General features: G+C 42.1%; 1 protein-coding gene across 1 annotated transcript in view; it reads left to right on the forward strand.

The window, feature by feature from the left end:
* The window catches only part of IL13RA2 (interleukin 13 receptor subunit alpha 2), an 80,859-nt gene that overhangs the window by 35,224 nt on the left and 23,948 nt on the right, over positions 1-21,687 (forward strand). The window contains exons 4-7 of the mRNA XM_030209626.1: positions 3,514-3,667; positions 4,530-4,650; positions 12,427-12,611; positions 18,626-18,777. Coding sequence (XP_030065486.1) covers positions 3,514-3,667; positions 4,530-4,650; positions 12,427-12,611; positions 18,626-18,777 — 612 coding nt within the window. The remainder of the gene's footprint in view (positions 1-3,513; positions 3,668-4,529; positions 4,651-12,426; positions 12,612-18,625; positions 18,778-21,687) is intronic.

Here is a 21,687-nt window from a genome sequence, read left to right on the forward strand (position 1 = left end):
CATAGAGGAATCTATGGACCTACTTTATCTCACAGGTTTACTGGAGACCCTGGGGAAGATAAGCTGTTCCCACCACACACAGAGATAATTTTATAAAGGGGTGCGTAGTTTAAGAGGGCAAGTAAGCAACTACTTAGGTGTTATTTTATGAAGGCGAATGGGTGCCTACGAGGCTTCATAAAATGTTAACATAAGCAACAGAAATTGTACATACTTTACAGGCATGGACATTTACTGCACCTGTGCCTAGATTATTCAAGAATACTTGTAGATTAGCATATTTTATAATTAGCATGTGCACTTGTGAAATCTACTCATGCGCCACTCCAGATCTGCCCCTATACATGTGCCCCATTTAGAGTACTGTGTGCAGTTCTGGAGACTGCACCTATGAAAAAGATATAAACAGGATGGAGTTGATCCAGAGGGTGGCTACAAAATTAGTAAGCGGTCTTGAACACAAAAAAAATATAGAGACAGGCTTAGGAACCTCAACATGTATATGCTGGAAGAGAGGAGGGAGAGAGGAGATATGATAGAGATGTTTAAATATCTCAGGAGCATTAATGTACAGGAAGCAAGCCTTTTTCAACTGAAGGAACACTCTGGAATGAGGGAGCATACGATGAAGTTAAGATGGAATAGGCTTAGGAGTAAGCTAAGAAAGTATTATTTCACAGAAAGGGTGGTGGAAACATGGAATGGCCTGCCGGTGGAGGTTGTGGAGTCAAGGACTGTGTCAGAATTTAAAAAGGCATGGGATAAGCAAGTGGGATCACTTAGGAAAAGGAAGAGTTAGGGGTTACAGAGGATGGGCAGACTGGATGGGCCATTTGGCCTTTATCTGCCATCATGTTTCTCTGTTTCTCTGTTTCTATGTATGCGCCTTCATGCCACCACATATACTTTTACACTGGTCAATGTTTTATAAGAGGCCAGTTTTGCATGTATATGGCCACATGCATGAAAATGATTTATACAATGTTCAAGTCAACAACAATTGTGTCTTTTTCGTGAGATATATGTTATTCATAATAAGGATGCTGTGTTCTTCAGTATGAAAGTTTGTATGTTTCTAGATGTGAGAAAGGCTACTAAGAGAAGAAAGAAGGAGATTTTGTTGTTACATCCTGGGGTTTGGCAGCTGGTGGCATTGTTTTTGTTTAGTTTTTCTTGCAAACATATTGTAAAGTACCATACTGTGAAGTATATTTTTATGCATCAACCCAGCTTACTCAGGGGATCTTTTACAAAGCGGTGGTAAACCCAACAGATCTACTGTTGGCCTTACTGGGCCATCTAGCCCGGTATCCTACTTCCAACAGTGGCCAATCCAGGTCACAAGAACCTGGCAGAAACTCAATTGTTAGCAACATTCCATGCTACCAGTCCCAGGGTAAACAGTGGCTTTACCTATGTCTTTCTCAGTAGCAGACTATGGACTTTTCCTCCAGGAAATTGTCCAAACATTTTTTAAACCCAGATACGCTAGCTGCTGTTACCAGATTACTACTACTACTATTTAGCATTTCTATAGCGCTACAAGGCGTACGCAGCGCTGCACAAACATAGAAGAAAGACAGTCCCTGCTCAAGGAGCTTACAATCTAATAGACAAAAAATAAAGTAAGCAAATCAAATCAATTAATGTGTATAGGAAGGAGGAGAGGAGAGTAGGTGGAGGCGAGTGGTTACAAGTGGTTACGAGTCAAAAGCAATGTTAAAGAGGTGGGCTTTCAGTCTAGATTTAAAGGTGGCCAATGATGGGGCAAGACGTAGGGGCTCAGGAAGTTTATTCCAGGCATAGGGTGCAGCAAGACAGAAGGCGCGAAGTCTGGAGTTGGCAGTAGTAGAGAAGGGAACAGATAACAAGGGTTTGTCCATGGAGCGGAGTGCACGGGAAGGGGTGTAGGGAAGGACGAGTGTGGAGAGATACTGGGGAGCAGCAGAGTGAGTACATTTATAGGTTAGTAGAAGAAGTTTGAACAGGATGCGAAAACGGATAGGGAGCCAGTGAAGTGACTTGAGGAGAGGGGTAGTATGAGTAAAGCGACCCTGGCGGAAGACAAGACAGGCAGCAGAGTTTTGAACCGATTGGAGAGGGGAGAGGTGACTAAGTGGGAGGCCAGCAAGAAGCAGATTGCAGTAGTCTAAATGAAAGGTGACAAGGGTGTGGATGAGGGTTTTGGTAGAGTGCTCGGAAAGAAAGGGGCAGATTTTACGGATGTTGTAAAGAAAGAAACGACAGGTCTTGGCGATCTGCTGGATATGAGCAGAGAAGGAGAGAGAAGAGTCAAAGATGACCCCAAGGTTTCGAGCTGAGGAGACAGGGAGAATGAGAGAGCCATCAACAGAAATAGAAAATGGGGGGAGTGGGGAGGTGGGTTTGGGGGGGAAAATGAGAAGCTCGGTTTTGGACATGTTTAATTTCAGGTGGCGTTGAGACATCCAGACAGCAATGTCAGACAAGCACGCTGAAACTTGGGTTTGGATGCAAGGTGAGATATCAGGGGTAGAAAGGTAGATTTGGGAGTCATCAGCATAGAGATGGTAGGAAAAGCCATGGGATGAGATTAATGAACCAAGGGAAGAAGTGTAGATAGAAAAGAGGAGGGGACCAAGAACAGAATCCTGAGGTACACTGACAGGCAGAGGGATAGAAGTAGAAGAGGATCCACCAGAGTGAACACTGAAGGTGCGGAGGGAGAGGTAGGAAGAGAACCAGGAAAGGACAGAGCCCTGGAATCCAAGTAAAGACAATGAGTTTCAGAGCTTAACTATTCTTTGAGTGAAAAAATATTTCCTCCTATTTGTTTTACAAGTTTTTCCATGTTATTTCATTGAGTGTTCCCTGGTCTTTGTGAAAAATCGATTCACTTTTATCCCGTTCTACACCACTCCGGATTTTGTAGTCCTTACTTTGCCTGGGTAGGTATGCAGATGCAGTATTGAAGATTGGATGAGCCCTGCATAACTTCCAGGTGCCATTGCAGACCCGGATGTTCAATGCCAGTGCTGGACATGGCCCAGTATCAGGGTAGATTTTAGCCAGCGGTGGTCAGCGTTTAGAAAAACACTCACTGGATGAATGTTGACAAGATCATTTTTAGCTCCTAAACTAAGATGGATTTTCAGCTGAAAACTTAAAACACTTAAGTTTGGCTGAAAATAAAACAGAAATATAGGAGCCAAATTGAAGAGCTTAAATTGGGGGAGCTCAGCTTTTTTTTTTTTTTGAAAATCAGGCCCAATAGTTTTTTTTATATGGAATCACAAGTGTTTTATTGTTATTTTGAAGAGTCATTCTAAAGATGTATTTATTAATTTACAAATATTTGATAATCCTCCTTCCATAAATTAAACCCAAATTAACAAAAAATAAGCACACAGATGACAGAGAGCAGCATGTAGCATAGCGCATGGCTTGGACATTTGTCTGTCTTCAAAACTGAAACTAGATCCTTTTAGTTTCTTATTACATACTGTTTTTTTTTTTTTTTTTACTTTAAACCAGGCAGTGATTACCAAAAAATTACAGTATAGTGCTGGATTTGACCTAAACACAGGTGCTGTGGCCAAAATACAGACTCTTTTAAAGGGGCAGTGCACAAATGAGTCTGAAATTCAAAGCAAATGGATTGAGACTACCTTCTGGCCTTCTTTACAAGGTAAGGGGAAAGGTCTAGCTCGTGCTATTTAATTGAATAATTTGGTGCTAGCAATCAATTATTGGTGCTAACAATTAGAATTTACACCCACATCTCTGTACTCAGTATTCTATAAAGATGGGCATATACACTTTTATGCGTGGATCCAAAAAAGGGGGGTGTGGCCATGGGAGGGGCATGGGTGGGTCAGAGGCATTCTTAGAATTTGCACACAGTGTTATAGGAATATGGCAGATCCATACTTAATTTAGGTATGGAGTCTACAAATTAGCTTAACTTTCGCATGTGTAATAATGTTGAAAGAAAACTACTTGGCCTTGCTAGATATTGTTCAGTAGATATTGTTCATTTTACCTTTATCCAGGAAATCTAGACTGCCCCAATTGACTGTCTGCACATTGTTGTCCATTAGATTGTAAGCTTCTTTGAGCAGGGACTGTCCTTCTTTGTTAAACTGTACAGCGCTACGTAACCCTAGTAGCGCTCTAGAAATGTTAAGTAGTAGTAGTAGTAGTTGGAGAACAAGGCCAGTGCTAGGCAGACTTCTACAGTCTGTGCTCCAGTCGTGGCTGGAGGGATTTGATGGGCTGGAGTGGGCTTCGATGTCAACTTTAATAGTTGGAGAATAAGGCTGGTGCCAGGCAGACTTCTACAGTCCGTGCCCTGAGAATAGCAAGGCCAAATCAAGATCAAGTATGCATGAGTAGTATCACATTTTACCTTATGCTATGAATTTATCTTGTTGGGCACACTGGATGGACCGTACAAATCGTTATCTGCTGTCATCATCTACTACGTTGTTCATCTACTGGGAGTATGCATTTTGCCTAACAAATAACAAGATGAATTTTTCTGTTAATAGGAACTCTGGAGTCAAAAATTAAAACTTTCCATTGCAGTTTTTATAACTGGGAATATGTAGGATGCATTTGGCAACCAGGGACGAATCTTCCTCCTGAGGCCAACTATGAATTATATTATTGGTATGTATGAGCTGGTATTGTGTCAGTTGAAACGTGCATAAAAAAATCCCAGAAATCAGATTAGAAAGAGGTTGATCCAGGATTCGTGATTCATCATCCTCTGTCTCCTGTGAGTCTAGAGATCTGGACTTACGTGTCTTTGATCCAGTCCTTCAATTGTATTTTAAATTATGTTTTGTATATTGACAACATGTGTGTTTCCTTCCCAACTTCCATCTACCTCAAGCACATTCTTTGATTTGTGGACCACTTCCAATCAAGAAGAGGGATATTTTTAATGGCTAAACCCCAAATGGCCATGCGGTAAGAAAATTGCGGTGGCAGTAAGGGCTTCCGCGGTAACCTGACAGTAGCTGTGCAGCACATGGCGATGCTTGATTACCTCCTGGTTACTGTTGCACTAACCATTTCTGGGGGATTTTTCTGTAAAAGTGCACCTTAGGGAAGAGTGAGAAAAAAAAATCCAGCAGCATGTTTAGGAGTTCTCTCTTCCCTAACTCCCCTAGCTATTAGCATCAAGCTGCATTTAGTTGTTTTACCTTGATTCAAAGTAGATATTTAATTTGATTGTCCCTGAGATCACAGTCATTTACTCTGTTTTTTCGCATTCTTGGACTGTACACATGTCACCACACCCCTGAAGCACTCTGTCTCTGCAACACAGCTCCATCAGGTCCCTGTTGATGCATTCTTTTAATAAATTACACTAGTTACTATACTGGTAGTTGGTTGGTTTTGGTTTTGCCTGACCAGATACCTCTGGCCCAGTCTATTGTTCTTGGTTACTGTTTGTGGATTTTAGCTTCTCTCATTTGGACCTAATCATTATTATTGTTTTACCTACTATTAGGAGTAGTTATGGTTCCAGAAAAAGAATCTGATTTCTCACTTTGATTTTCCTCCATCTAATTGAGTTTTCCTTTGCTGTGCTTGCTGCTGCAAGAGGATCTAACTGTCCTTAGTCTCAGCAGGCTCTCATAAGGCTCTGACTGAGTCATCCCAGTACTATGACTGTCAGATTAGATTTCCTGAGACTGGTAGGCGTAGCCAGACAACAGATTTTGGGTGGGCCTAGGCAAGATGTGGGTGGGCACCAAGTGTTCTCCCCCCACCACCCAAAAAATATCTCAGATGGTGGGAAAATGTTTCTTTCTGCCTTGGCAGTCTGCAGCAGGGATGCGCTGAAAACTGAGCATGCACAGGTGCCAGTATCGTGGAGAATAGCATTTTCATTACCAACAGGGGGAAGTCTTCAGCTGGTGGAACTTGGGATCCCCATCAGCTACCACTAAATCTGTGCTACTGTTGGGTGGGCCCTGGCCCACCCAGGCCCACCTGTGGCTACGCCACTGCTATAGACTGTAGACTGACCAACTGAGGGGAAAGGATCTACTTTTCTAAGCAAGTTGTACCTTGGCTGCAAAAGTAATGGAGAATCTTTCCGTCAACAGTGTGATCAGCTGGTGTTTTCTGTTTTTGAGCCCTGCTGTTACTAGAGAGTGAAGTTAGGACCAGAGAAGAGATGTGATTGCTATTTAAGTTATTGTTACAGTACTGTTTCTTTAAGGAAGGTATTTGAAAGGTTTTAATTGCTGCATTTTATAAGTGCACACAAGAAGAAGTACTCTAAATGGAAATGGGATAATTGAACTGGAAGAACTGAACAACTTTAAATGGAGTGGATGAGACAGGATAGACTTGACAAGCATTTAAGGTGCTCACTGAATTCATACATATTCTTACCTAGCAGCATGATTACTAAGCTTTTTACCCACAGACACAGAAAAAATCTTAGTGAATCAGACCATTAGTTGGAGAGAAGAGAGGGCACTGAGTGCATTCCTCTTCTGATGCATAACAACTTATCTGTAAGTGATAATTCAGATCAAAACAACTACATCCCTAGTCCTATTCAGCATAGCCACCGAGAGGGGGGGTCATGGGGGGCAAAATTCCCCAGACCCGGGCCTCCGGGGGAGGGGGGTGGCACAGAGGTCTCTCTCTCTCTCTTTTTCCCGCCCCTGATGGGACCCAGATGATCATGTCCCGACAGGAGCAAGAGAGAGAAACTCTGGCGCTGGGCCTCCCTTGCATTGCCTGCCTAGCAGCTGCTGGGCCCTCAGGCCGTGCATGCTCACTTTTGAGTCTGAGCACGTGCAACCTGAGGAAAGCAGCCGCAAGAGCAGGCAATGATGGGCAGAGGAAGGAGCTGCGGTGCCTACAGCTGGCAGGGCCAGCCAAGGTACTTTAGGCGGGCAGGAGGGGGGGGGGCGGCAGTGGTGGCAAATTTTTTTTGGGGGGGTGGCGGCGGCGCTGCGGCGGTGATGACAATTCTACCCCAGGCCTGGTGGCGGCGGCCCTGCCCCAGGCCCGGCTCAGTTTCTCGGCGGCCCTGCTACTCAGTGCACAAAATAACTGCTTCTTGACCCCCAAGCATGAGTTACCAGTATGCACTGCTGTATTAACATATATTGCCACCATCAACACACGTTATTTTACCACAGGTCTCACTGTGGTAAAATAATGGACATTAACAAGGTTAGCATGCACTAATGACGTAGTGCATAGCAGGGGCGTATCTGAAAGTCGGCGGTAGCGGGGGCCGAAGCCAGAGTGAAGGGGCACATTATAGCCCCCCCCCCAGCCGCCGCCGCCATTTCCGACCCCCCCCTGCCGCCGTGGGTACCTTTGCTGGTGGGGGACCCCAACCCCCACCAGCCGAAGTCCGCTTCCTCCTGCCGCTGCGAGGTTTTTTAAGTTAATCGGGATTCGTCCTCCGTCACTCTGTGCTGCTGTTCAAAGAAGCTGCTAGCTGAATGCAGTTTCGGACTGAGTCTGACGTCGCTGCTGCATGTTGTACGTGCAGGACGTCAGACTCATGTACAACGTGCAGCAGCGACGTCAGACTCAGTCCGAAACTGCATTCAGCTTGCAGCTTCTTTGAAAAGCAGCACAGAGTGACGGAGGACGAATCCCGATGAAGAACTTAAAAAAAACTCGCAGCGGCAGGAGGAAGCGGACCTCGGCTGGTGGGGGTTGGGGTCCCCCACCAGCAAAGGTACCCACGGCGGCAGTAGGGGGGGGTCCAGGGCGAAATCTGCGGGGGCCCAGGCCCCTGTGGCCCCACGCAGATACGCCCCTGGTGCATAGTAGTAATTCTGTCTCATAAATGTGCATATCTCATAATTCATCTCATCATGATTAGCTAAAATCTCAGCACAGTAATTTATCTGAAGACAGTTAAATCGGCCAAGATCAGTGCTTTTAGATCGTATTATAATGTCAACTTTTTTCTTATGCACCTCCAAAATATTTTCAATTTTCTTTTGATATGATTTAATTGCATTATAATTTTACCACCTTTTGAGGAAAGAATATGAAATCTATTTCTGCTCATTCTGAGATGATGCCTTCTTGGTTAGCACAACGGTGGTATAAAGCTTTCTGTAGAGTTGACCGATATTGAATGTTACCTCAATTTTCTCTTTTCTAAAGAAAATAGACCCATCCTGGACAACATGTCAGCTATACAAGATATATAAGCCCTTACTTCTAATGTATTAGCTTAGCTGTATTTTTTTATATATATTTTTAATGGACCAGCATCCAGAACAGAACTAAACATCAAATGTGATCTGGTCAGGGACTTAGACTGTGCCCTAGCCTCTCTTTATTGTATGCCAATAAGTTCTTAGCTATGGATGCTATTGATTGGCTTGCACACTTAGGGGTCCTTTTACAAAGCAGCAGTAAGCCCAACGGGGGCTTACCATATGCTCATCTAGAGGTACCGCCAGTGCATTTTGTCTAGCAAAAAAAGGTGCCGGTACTCAAATGCCAGGCCACCCTTCAGGGGTGGAGTGATCATTGAGGGACTTACCTCACAATAGCCAGGACCCCTGCAACTAGTCATAGAATCTATGACAAGGCAGAATTTGTATGTAGAACCTGAGCTCTTTCATTAAAATACGAGAACCATGGGTCAAGTTTAGCAGACAGTGGAAAAGGTGCCGATACTCAGTACCCCCAAGTACCCCCTCAAAAAAAAGCCCTGGGTACCGCCAGCCCAACATGGGTGCCGGCGGTAGTTCCAACCCTAGTGTGCGCCATTTCCCTCACTGGGAAAATAAGGTTGTATTTTTAGCTAGGCGCTAACCCGGTGTTAATCAGGCAGTGCCGTGTGCTACCCAGTTACTGCCAGGTTAGTGCGGGAGCCCTTAGCGCCACCTCCATGGGTGGTAGGAAGTGCTCCCCTTCGCATGGCCACACAGTAAGAGTAATCTTACTGCGTGGCCATGGCTGTTTTCAGCCCTTTTGACCTGCTGTGGTAAAAAGGGCCACAGCACGTGGCAAAAACGGCCTCCGCCGCTACTGCAGGACCCTTTTTACTGCAGCTTGCTAAAAGGACCCCTTAAAGTGCTATTCTATAACTCACACTTAAAATTAGGTGCAGTTTATAGAATAGTGTTTATGCCCTGGAATCATGCCTAAATTTAAGTGCAGCCATGTGTACCAACTGAAACTTGGTGCAAATGTAAATGCCTAAACTGGGTGTGTATCCTCCCTTACTCTATAACACACGTAAATGCTAAGAACACCCCTGTTCTGCCCATGACCCTCCCGTTTCATAAGAACATAAGAATAGCCATACTGGGTCAGACCAGTGGTCCATCTAGCTCAGAATCCTGCTTCCAGGAGTGGCCAATCCAGGTCACAAGTACCTGGCAGAAACCCAATTAGTAGCACCATTCCATGCTACCAGCCCAGAGCAAGCAGTGGCTTCCTCCAAGTCCGTCTCAATAACAGACTATGGACTTCTCCTTCAGGAACTTTCCAAACCTTGTTTAAACCCAGATATGCAAATTGTTGTTATCACTTCCTCCAGCAATGAGTTCCAGAGCTTAACTATTTTTTGAGTGAAAAAAAATGTTTTTTTTCCATTTGTTTTAAAAGTATTTCCATGCAATTTCATTGAGTGTCCCCTTGTCTTTGTACTTTTTGAATGATTGAAAAATTGATTCACCTCCACCCACTCCACACCACTCAGGATTTTGTAGACCTCAATCATATCCCCCTTCAGCCTTCCCTTTTCCAAGCTGAAGAGCCCTAACCTTTTTAGCCTTTCCTCATATAGGAGCAATTCCATCCCCACTATTATTTTGGTTGCTCTTCTTTAAACCTTTTTTTTTTTTTTTACGGTGACCGGAATTGAACGCAATACTCAAGGTGAGGTCGCATCATGGAACAATACAGAGGTATTATAATATTTTTGGTTTTATTTTGCATTTCTCTTCTAATTATTCCTAGCATCCTGTTTGCATTTTGGCCGCTGCTGCACACTGGGCAAAAGATTTCAGCATATTGTCTACAATGACATTTAGATTTTTTCCTTGAGTGCTGACTAGGATCCCTAGCATCAGATAACTATGATTCAGATTAATCTTCCCAGTGTGCTTCACTTTGCATTTGTCCACATTAAATTTCATCTGCTATTTGGATGCCCAGTCTTCCCGTTTTCTAAGGTCTTCCTGCACTTTTTCCACAACCACATGCGTTTTGACAACTTTGAATAGTTTCATGTAATCTGAAAATGTAATCACCTCACTCTTTGTTCCAATTTCCAGATCATTTATAAATATGTTAAATAGCACTGGTCTCAGTACAGATCCCTGTGGCACTCTACTATTCACCCTCCTCCGCACCCCTTTTATTTACTCGCTTATAAAATTTAGACACGGATCCAGGGGTGTGCTGGTAAATTGTTAACAGGGGGCTCTCTCTCGCCAGCAAAGTAAAAGAGAATTCAGGAGGGGCCCAAGCCCACATTTTGGGATCCATTTGTTAAAGTAGCCATGGAGAACCGGCTCCCAAAATTCTTAAAAACTTAACAAACGGCTCTCGAGAGCCTGTGAGAGCCTGCTCCAGCACACCACTGCATGGATCCCATGTCTAAACTTACACATGTAAATTCCAATTAAATATAGTGCCAATAATTGCTTATTAAAAAGCCAAGTATTGGCACTAATTAGCTTGTTATTTAATTAAATTGCATGCACAATCTTTGATGACTTTTATAGAATTAGGGGGTTAATTTCAGCTCATCTTTTCCTGATTGGTGATAGCTTGCATCCTTCTATTAAAATTGGATACAAAGCCAATTCTATTTAGGTAACTAAAATTTAGGTGCCAAATTAGGCTGGGATCCTGTTCTATAAGAACACCAACATATGTAAGTATTCTTGTAAAATACTTATGTCAGCCCATATCAACTAGCCTGCATTTAGGCATGCACATTTATGACAGGCTTATGGCTCATGTAAATGCACACACATAAATGCAGCATTTGTTGAGTAAATTACATTATTCTGAAAACTAAGGGCCCCGTGCACAAGGGCATGCTAGCGTTCTTTAATGCGCGCTTAAAATTAGCTCGTGCTAACTGTGGAGACATCCACAATATTCCTATGAGCACCTACACAGTTTGTGTGCACTAATTTTTAGCGTGTTCAAAGAAACACTAGCACACCTTTGTAAACAGGGCCTTAAGTGAATAAATATCGGCCAGGTCTATGCCCCACCCCATGCCCCCTAGCAAGTATGCACTAAGGGGCTCTTGTTTCTTCCTTTAGTGCTTCTGTCGGGTCACTTTGGAGTGGTGTATAAAAAGATGTATCCCCAAGTTGTCTCATGACTTCGTTGATATAAAAATCACGGCCCATGACTTTGGTTACCATTCACCTTTCCCATTATCTTTCACTGCTATTTTATTATCAATGCAGTGTCATGTTCTGGGTATATCCGCTTTTTTTCATATCACGGTCAACATTGAGGCATATTTTCAAAGCACTTTGGGAGGCTAAGTTCCATAGGTTTCTATGGAACTTTGGGAGGCTAAGTGCTTTGAAAATGAGCCTGATATTCACATCTTCTTTTGCTAATACATAGTCTTCATTGCTTTATATGTTGATATTTATATATTTTTTGTACATTATGTTGTTTCTTTTGTGCCTTTAACATTATTATTATTATTATTATATCATTTATTTATTGATGTGTGGTTTTATAATTTTTATGTTTTTAGACCCCCGAAGAAGGCATTGTGCCAAAACATGGCCCGTGTAGGATCTTTTGGGTCACTTTACTTTGGCATCTAAACTTTTGGATGCTCTTATTCCTTGTTTGCCTTGGTCATTTGGAATTTTCCTCACTTTCATCCTTGTTTCTGCTTGACTGTTTTGTGGAAGCTGTGAGGATCTCTCTCCTTTTTTCCTGCCGAGGATAAAGATAAGACATGAGGCACTCAGCTTTGTCTACTGTTCACCTGATAAACTCAGAAAGAGTAGGTCTCAGCAGCTGAAGTGAAAAGAGAGGGTATTTTTAAATGTGCTGTTAGTCAGCTGCCCCATCCTAAAATTAATGACATTATTTAATATGCAAAATTGGAGGTAAAAAGAAGAGAATATCTATGAAACATGGAATAAGCACATGGGATCATTAGTTGTGAATTGAAAGTCAGAGATCTATTGGTGATCCTTGGAATTGCAAAAAGAAGTACATTTGATATAAGAAATTGTGTAGTCTTTCCACCCTGTTTACTGAGCCATTCTAGTTGCTGCCATGCGCTAGATCAGGCATTCCCATTATTTTCCTTCTTTTTTTTTATAGTACAGCTGGATGAAGTTCATCTGGTTCTGTTAAAGACTAAGTTGAGGTATAATGTAAAGATGATAGAGATAATAATTTGTAAGATTATTTTATTACAGATATTTCTTTTAGGTATTATGGACTGGATCGAGCAATGCCATGTAAAAACTATACTCAGTTGAACAAGATCAACGTGGGCTGCATTTTTCAAGAGCAGGACCTGATAGAATATACTGAAATATATTTTCGTGTCACTGGATTTCTAGGGTCAACCCCACTGAGATCATCATATTCCATACTAGAACTTCAGAATATAGGTAATGGTAAATGTGAATCTGCTTAATCCCCTACTTTCACAAATAACAGTAACAGTGAAAGTTTACTTAAAATCATTCGTCAACCCAGCAGGCACGTTGATCCTTAACTTCTTGGGCATCCAATTTACCATAACTTACTCAGCAGTCTGTTTGCTAAGGTGTGTTTGCTGTTAATGTGCAAGTTTATGTTAATGAGGTTGCTGTGCTAACAGTTAACATGGTGCCTTTACATTAGTGTGCTAATTTCTGTGTTAACTGTTACTAGGAAAAGGAGGAGAGAATGGGTGAGGACTGTGCCATACAGTTAATATGGATGTAGTTACCATGTGGTAGCTTAACATGACAGATAACATGGGAAAGTTACTCGCCTCAGTGGGGGTCTTATTTATTAAGGTATGGTAAGAATTTGCAGTTATTGCCAAAAGAACTGGACAGTGACTGCAAAGCCTGTGTTAACTATTGGGAGTGCTCCTAGAATCTTCTCGCACATATATTGGGTAATTCTATAACATAGGCACTAATATTTACATCAATAGATAACAAAATTATACAAATACTAAAGCAATGTTCCAAATACACACCCTTGCCAGTGAAAATATTTATGCAATGGAGGAGTCTAAACTCACACCATGTTTAACTTCACCAGCCTACAGCAATCTAGGTGCCCTGTTTATTAAGCCGCATCGTAGACACATTAACCATGTACACATGTTAACTGTGTACGCACCTACAATATCCCTATAGGTGCCAACACAGCATGTGTGCTAATTGTAGGTACGTTAAAAATGCTAACGCGCCTTAGTAAACAGGGCCCTAAGTGATGCTATAACCAGTCATAATCATGGCCATCCTCATCAAAACACACCATGTACTTGGCCTTGTGGCTTCTGGGGCTGTTGGCCGCTAGGGCCTTCATCTGCCTCTGAATCAGTGTCATCACCTGCATAGGGAAAGTGGAGGAAATGTGTTTGTTGCACTACCTAGCCTGCCACTGTTTTGCAGCATTCCTGTAATATCCTTCATGTGCATATCCAACCCACAGTTGATGAGGAATGGCATTGTCATGCAACCCAAAGATGTACCTCTACATGCAACACTGCTGGAGCCAAGGGATATGGTGCACTGTATAACAGAGACCAACCTGCTAAAGAGCCACACAGGCAGGTGGATAGACATAGGACAGTAGACGAGGTGCAGAAGACACAATGACAGGAGCACAGAGGTGTGACAAGCAGATATGTACTGGTTGGTGATGGGTCAAGGTGGGGGGGGGAGAAGGTACCACAATATGACAGATACCGGGGCCTTCCACCCACCTAGCTGAATTCCCCCCACCCACCTACCCACCCACAATCCACTACTCCTTGATATTTTGGGTCATGGCCCCTGATAACTAGCCTTTCAGCGTGTCTTCTGAGGTACTTTCTCACCCCTCCACCACCTACCTGTAAACCTGGCCCACACATGGGAGAGGTGGCACTGAGGACCCCCACACTGTCCCCACTTGTGGAAGAGAGGATGAAAGACAACAAACAGCACAGCTTCCTAGGTGTCCTGGCTCCTGATCCCATCGACCCCCTCCTGGTGGAGGACGTTATGCAACATCTGCTCTAGGAGGGTGAGGTTGATGATGTCTTGCCCTGGGCATTTGGCACCAGCCTTGTGCCTGACTTTAGGGAGCTGCTACAAATGTTCCCATCACTATGTAGGTGGGGGCCAAGATGATAGGGGGAGGGGTGTTGGTTTCTGCAGTCCCTCATTATAGCTTGGTATAATTGGGGGGGGGGGCAATGTTTATAGACATTGGATGTGGCATACATTCAGATTTCAGCAATGCCATTTTCCCCCTCAATTCCTTGTTTGTCTATTGCCACATTTAGAAACATGATTACTGCTGAATAGGAAATACTGCAACACATTGCATTGATGAAACAGCAATAAAATGTATTACAACCAGTGTACAGTATATGAATGGCATCATGCTCCTGGGGGGCAATGCTGAACATTTACCTTGACATGGTGTCTCTGATCTGTTTCCAGAATCTCAGGGAGACATTTCTAGGGGATGGGTAGTGGTGGTATTTAAAAAAAAGCCTCCTGTCCCTTTGGCACAGGAGGACCAGGAGTTGTGTCTTCAAAATCTGCACCCTGGTTCACAAAATTATCTACGGTGAAGCCCCAGGTTACATGACAGACTTGATTGACCTACCACCTTGGAACACATCAAAATCAACATGAACATACCTAAATCTGCATTATCCCAGCTGCAAAGGCCTCAAATATAAACCAACTTACGCATCCAGCTTTTCCTACATAAGCACACAATTGTGGAATGCACTACTAAAAACCTTGAAAACAATGCACGGCCACCTAACCTTCCGGAAATCACTAAAAACTAACCTGTTTAAAAAGGCATACCCTACTGACCCAACCTAAATGTCTGATCCCTGTGACACAACAAAACTAGAGCACGTAATGGACATACCTCAACCCTTCCACATTATGACTCCCATTTGTGGCTGTGCCACACGAACTCTATCTTACCTAGCACCATTTTGTATTTGTTCTCACTGGAGTCTGCAAATGCCTCGCCAGTACCATGTAAGCCACATTGAGCCTACAAATATGCGGGAAAATGTGGGATACAAATGTAACAAATAAATAAAATAAATAAATAAATCTTTACACAGTGTGGGACTTTCCTGCATGTGCAGAGCTCTATATATACACATGTTGCAAGTCATGGGAAAGTCTATATGCTTCCATGGGAACATCTCGCTGATGTTTTCAGTTGTATGTTTTACGTGGTGTATTTTCCAACAGCGGAGATGTTTATTGCCACTCTTTGAGGATATACTACGTTCAAGACGTATTTTTGACATATTTTTGAATCTCTGAAACCCTTTATCTATTTTTCTGATTATAGACCTTTGCCTGTGGATGTTTCACGATAAATGTCTCTGGTGCCGTTTAGACGTATCACAAACATTCCTCTTTGTATCACTTTTTGTGTTCTTCGCACTATTCTTATTTGGGATTTCAAGTTGCCAAATCATTTGTCAGTATTGGCATGTTGTAACTATCCATTCAATTTTTTCTAACAACCCATGTATTGCATTTACCTGGGGTATCAATTTATGAGAGGAATGAGTACATTCTGTGATAGTTGCTCAGTCACATTGTAATAATCAGAATAGTAAGCATCATCCTTGTTGGGACTGTGCCTATTGTACTTTCGCTACCAATTAGACCGAGTGGATTAATCATTTGAACAGCAAGGTTTATATAATTAAGACCCCAACCTTTTGCAATTCTAAGTATGTGGTTTATACCATTTGTTGCCCATGTCAGAAATTGTATATATTAGACAAACTAGGAAAACCTGACAGAGTCCGTTTGGCTGAACATAGAAATATAGACTAAGTCATTGACAGATCTTATAGTTCTGCACTGCATATAAGCAAGGCACACCTTTATTGAGCTGAAGTAGTGGATTATTGAATTGATACAGCCAATAACACATGGGTGGAGATATGCAAGCTTCTTTAACATACAGGGAATAACACTGGATTTTCATGACTAGCTCTCTGCTTCCATATGGACATAATGAAAATATAGAATGGAATAGTATTTTGTAGCAAGCTTTTGATTTTGTGTTAATAACATTTATTGTAGTGATGTCAAAATGTATGATTGCCAGTATGTTCCCATAGTGATTTCAACGCTGCTCAATTACATACCAAATAGTGGGTATTCCGACAAAGAAAATTTTGTGGTGATCAATATGGGTCTCCTGCTCTTGATACAGTCCTAGGTTCCGAAACTTGGCGCTAGGTCGAGTTCCGTGGGAACTTGGGAGCCAACATCATTATTTTCAAGCTAAGTACTTTATTTTGAGCAATGATTTTCTGAATATATAGTGATTATGGGATTGTTTTAAGATACTCACTAAACAGCACATTAGTGTGGTTTGAGGAAGTACTCTATGATTATGATTGGTTGTAACACCACTTAGGTTGCTGAAAACTGGTGATATTATACAGCAGACTCTTCCTTTGTGCTATTCTTTTTACTTGCACATATGTATATTTGGAACATTATAGCTTTACTAACATTTATGTGCCAATTACGCGCATAAATGTTTACAATAATACTGATTACATGTGTATATGTTTACATACATGTATAAGTGCCAAAATTCTGTCTAAGAAGTGCTACTCTGTAACTATGCGCTTAGCTTGCATGGCATTATTTGCAAGGGGGCTGTATACATGGATGGAGCACAAATTTCTGCAAGTAGCTTATAGAATGCTTTAAGTCATGCGTGTATTTGCAGCATTTAGGTGCTAACACTTATATCAGATCTATGAATGGAATAAGTGCTAGCACCTGTATATTACATGCACATAGTAGATGACGGCAGAAAAAGACCTGCATGGTTCATCCAGTCTGCCCAACAAGATAAACTCATATGTGCTACTTTTTGTGTATACCTTACCTTGATTTGTATCTGTCATTTTCAGGGCACAGACCGTATAAGTCTGCCCAGCACTATGCCTGCCTCCCAACCACCAGCCCCGCCTCCCACCACCGGCTATGCCACCCAATCTCAGCTAATCTTCTGAGGATCCATTCCCTTGGAACAGGATTCCTTTGTTAATACCATGCATGTTTGAATTCCGTTACCGTTTTCCTCTCCACCACCTCCTGTGGGATAGCATTCCAAGCATCCACCACTCTCTCCGTGAAAAATACTTCCTGACATTTTTCTTGAGTCTGTCCCCCTTCAATCTCATTTTATGCCCTCTAGTTCTACCTCCTTCCCATCTATGGAAAAGGTTCGTTTGCGGATTAATACCTTTCAAATATTTGAAAGTCTGTATCATATCACCCCTGTTTCTCCTTTCCTCCAGGGTATACATGTTCAGGTCTCTATAATATCATATATAATATCTCTATAATTTCTCTATAATATCAGCAAAATTCACCCTTTCTTTTCTGAGCACACTACCAGAACCCTCATCCATGCTCTTATATACTTGGTTAGGCTAGTATTCTATAAAGTAAAGTAGGCACCCATGTGCATCTTCTGTTGGCACCTCCTGTCAAGCTTGCACTACAGCATGGATTACATGCTGACCCATGAGGCTACCATGTGGAGTCTGGGATAACCTAGTGGGACACACTCAGTTTTAGCCTTCTGTTTCCTCATCAATAGAGACAGAAAGAGGTACAAATAAGTATGTAAGGGAAAGAACACCCAACACTCAGCAGGTCAATGTTAACATGCAGCCATTTTAGATCTCAGAAGAATGAAGGTCTTTAGCAGAATCTAGGCTAGAGTATAGTGGTAGAAAAGGATTGAAAGCTGGACTGAAAGACATAAGGCTGAGGAGCTGGTAATAGGAATTTATAAGTTCATCTCTCCAAAATGATTACATTTTTACAGGACAGGTTAAATGGACCATGTTGGTCTTTTTCTACTGTCATTTATTACATTGCTCTGTTACTATAACATGTCATCCATTAGAGTGAAGTATATAGTGATCTTCAATAAAATATGGATGGTACATTTGATAGGTAAATTAAGAGGATATAAATTAATTAAAAATATAATTCTGGAAAGTGACAAAAATATTGAGGAATATTTTTGATGTATTGAAAGAATCTGCTGAAATGAAGTTCTCCTGTATAATAAAAGGAATGAAGATATATGAATGATAAAAACAGGAACTACATGGATCCTTTATTTTTTCAAATATATGTGTTGGCTGAAGAAAGGATGGAGAAAGAATTCTAGGAGTGAGGTTTTCATCAAATACAGAGAGAGGATCGTGGCAGCAGCATCAATATTCTGTAGGCCAAAGCAGAAAAATAACACTAACATTTTTGAATATCTTAAAAATGAGAAGAGGAAAAAATGGAGAAAATGTCTGATTGTGTTGAAATGCATGTCAACAGTTTTAGAATATTTTCTAATTCAAAGTTTTAATATTCCCTTGAATCTTTTTTAGTGGTACCTGCCCCTCCTGAACAATTGCTATTAGCTAGATCTCAAGCAAAGCCTGAGGAAATCCTGTTTAAGTGGAAACCTCCGGAAGGAAAAGTAGCCCCCCAGTGTTTACAGTATGAAGTTCAGTTTAAAGCTGCTGAAAATTCTTGGGAGGTATGACACATGATTTGTATTATTGCACTTGTACTAATAGCAGAATGATATAACTTACCACAGCTCAGTAAAACTGAAAGTGCCACAATTCAGGAAGTTGTTTCATTAGGTTTTGTTTTGCAGTTTCTCTTGTGCTTCAATGGGCTTCCAGCTAAATTGGATCTGGCCTATGAGGCTCTAGTGCCATGAATTTTCAGTTCCAACTAATCTATATTTAATATCCCATTTTCTATCCAGTCATTACAGGGGTAGTCTTTGGCTAGGGGCTATGAACTATGGCTCTATAACCAGTTAACATGTGCTTTAAATCCCATGGGGTGGGGGGGGGGGGGGAAGCAATTCTATAACTCTTGTGAAGATGAGACTTCTGCTCACTGGCCTGTGGACTCTGAACAGGATTCCAAACAGTCTCTTCCCAGCATCCTGAGCAATTCAACCTCAAGCTCCTGGGCCCCTTTCTCACTCAGGGTGAGCTGGTTCTCAGTATGCAATTTGTATGCAGATTAGCATGTTATCCTTTCACGCTCAGGGTGACCTGGTTCTCCAGAGGCAAAATTAAACAGGTCTTACCAACAGCATATTCAGGCAATTCTTTATTCCAGCCCCTGGGCACAGTTCTTCTAGCTTAAATACTTTATACATGTACATCTGTTCTCACTGAGCCTCCCTACACAGATTCCTGGGCTCAGCACTAACCTCAATACTTTGGGGACTTCTAACCCCAGGCTTTGCAGCCTGCTTCTCAGTACTGGGACACACAGCCCTACTTCTTCTTTGGATACCCAGTCCTTCCTTCCTTGGACACCCAGTCCTTTCTTTCTTTAGACTCACTGTCCTCTCTTTGAACACACAGTTCCTCTAAGTACTGAGGCTACACAGTCCAACACTAATGCTTTAGGGACTTCTTACCCCAGCCTGTTTTTCTTCCTTGAGCACACAGTCCACCACAAGTCCATAGGGTTTAGCCAGTTCTTTCCAGGGGGATTCTCTTGCTTTCAGCTACCAGCTCTCTTTTCTTCCTTTCACAACTCAGGTGGGGTATAAAGTGGTTAATTAGCTACCCAGGACCCAGCCCATAACCTCCTACACCTGTGGACCTCCCAGGGCTCTCCCCGGTCCTAGCGACCTCCACCTATTCTCCTAGCACCCTCTAGTGGCCCACCCCGGACATCCTGGACATTTTTAGGGGAACAGCGCCATCTAGGGGCCTGCCCCGGCTAGGACAGCCTCTTATTTATCACACTATGTACCTCATTTTAGGTGCCCTGAGGCTGTGCAGTGAGAGTCTATTTTAGAATGGCATCTAGGTGTCCAGAATGCATTATAGAATGCTAGCATAACCTGGCATTACATTTACATGCTCAAAGTTAACACCAGGTATAGACCTAGCATAACTGTGAGCCAATAAATGCAAGGGCATGCATAACTTACTGTATTCTGGAAGTTCCGTGCATAAATGGCAGCACTGCCCATACCCCTCCGAAGCTCCTTACATGTGTATGCCCCTTTGCATTTATGCATTATGCACACCATTACAAAATAGTGCTTAGGAGAGAAGCTATCGATGTGGGTTTCTGCTAAGGTGTGTTATTTTACTGTTAATCCCAGTTATTAGTAACTAGGTCTCATTACATAAAATGGGACCTGTACTAAAAGAGCACAAGTTGTGGTAAAATAACACGTCTTAAGAGTAGCCCACATTGATAACTCCCCCCCCCCCCCTCTTAGTGTGAAAAGTTTCAGTCTCTGGTAACCAGAACTGATATTGTGATTTCATAATGCCTCGTTCTATCAGTGCCAAAGAGCCAACCTCATCAGTGATGTCACAATGGCATGATTGTCCTGCATTTGTCTCGCTTATATTATATACAGCAGTGATTTTGATTTCGAGAGACCTCTCTTTTATTTAATTAATTAATGTGGGCTACTGTTAAGACATGTTATTTTATTTTTAACCCCAGTTATTAGTAACTAGATCTCACTGCATAAAATAGGACCTGTGCTAAAATAACTCAAGTTAGTGGTAAAATAACACATCTTAATGGAAGCCCACGTTGATAATAACACCCTTTAGTCACATTGCTGCCATTTGCACAAATAAGTGTACGCTCGCCTTTGAAAGTGCCAGTATTCTGTACATTAATGCGTGCAAGTGACACATATATTCAGGTGCCCAGTCATAGAATTGTATTTAGTCAGTTGATCAAAGGATAAAAATTCCTCCTTGAGAGAAGCCATAAATACTGTAGAGCAGAAACCTGGTACAAAAATGAAGCCTCGGTTCTATGGATGGTAGTGCACTGTACTTCCCACGGAGCTACCATGATGGCCCTGTGGAGTCTTTATTTCTAATGGCAAACAAAATTCTTAATTCAAACTGGTGAGCAGTACAAAACTCAGCAGAAACTTTGTGGTGAGTAAAACTAGGGGAGGGGGAATTTGCTTTATTAAGGTGAAGGGGATGGGACTTGATATACCTACCACCTTTCTGTGGCTACAATCAAAGTAGTTTATATATTTTATGCAATTTGTACCTGGGGCAATGGAAGGTTAAGTGATTTTCTCAGAGTCACAAGGGGGACAATGATCAAAACTCTGGCGCTATTCTGAAAAGCACCATAAAAATATCACTGGAACAGCGCAGAAGAACAATGCCCTAATACTCAAAGCTAATGAGATGCAAATATATGTGCGCTCATAGGTTTGAGCATTAGGGAGTTCGGCAGGAGGATTGTGCTTGGCACATGTGCAGAAGAGTTCAGCGTTAAGCTCAGCTCCTGTACTTATGCACCTGGTAAAACCCAAACGTGAAGTACACATTGGCATCTGTTTTCTGCAGCCTAAACATAAGCGTTTAAAAATTTTTTTTCTGGATGCATATATTTAGATACAACTACAAGTAACAGATGC

The sequence above is a fragment of the Microcaecilia unicolor genome, chromosome 7, assembly GCF_901765095.1.
Source record: "Microcaecilia unicolor chromosome 7, aMicUni1.1, whole genome shotgun sequence".
NCBI lineage: Eukaryota > Metazoa > Chordata > Amphibia > Gymnophiona > Siphonopidae > Microcaecilia > Microcaecilia unicolor.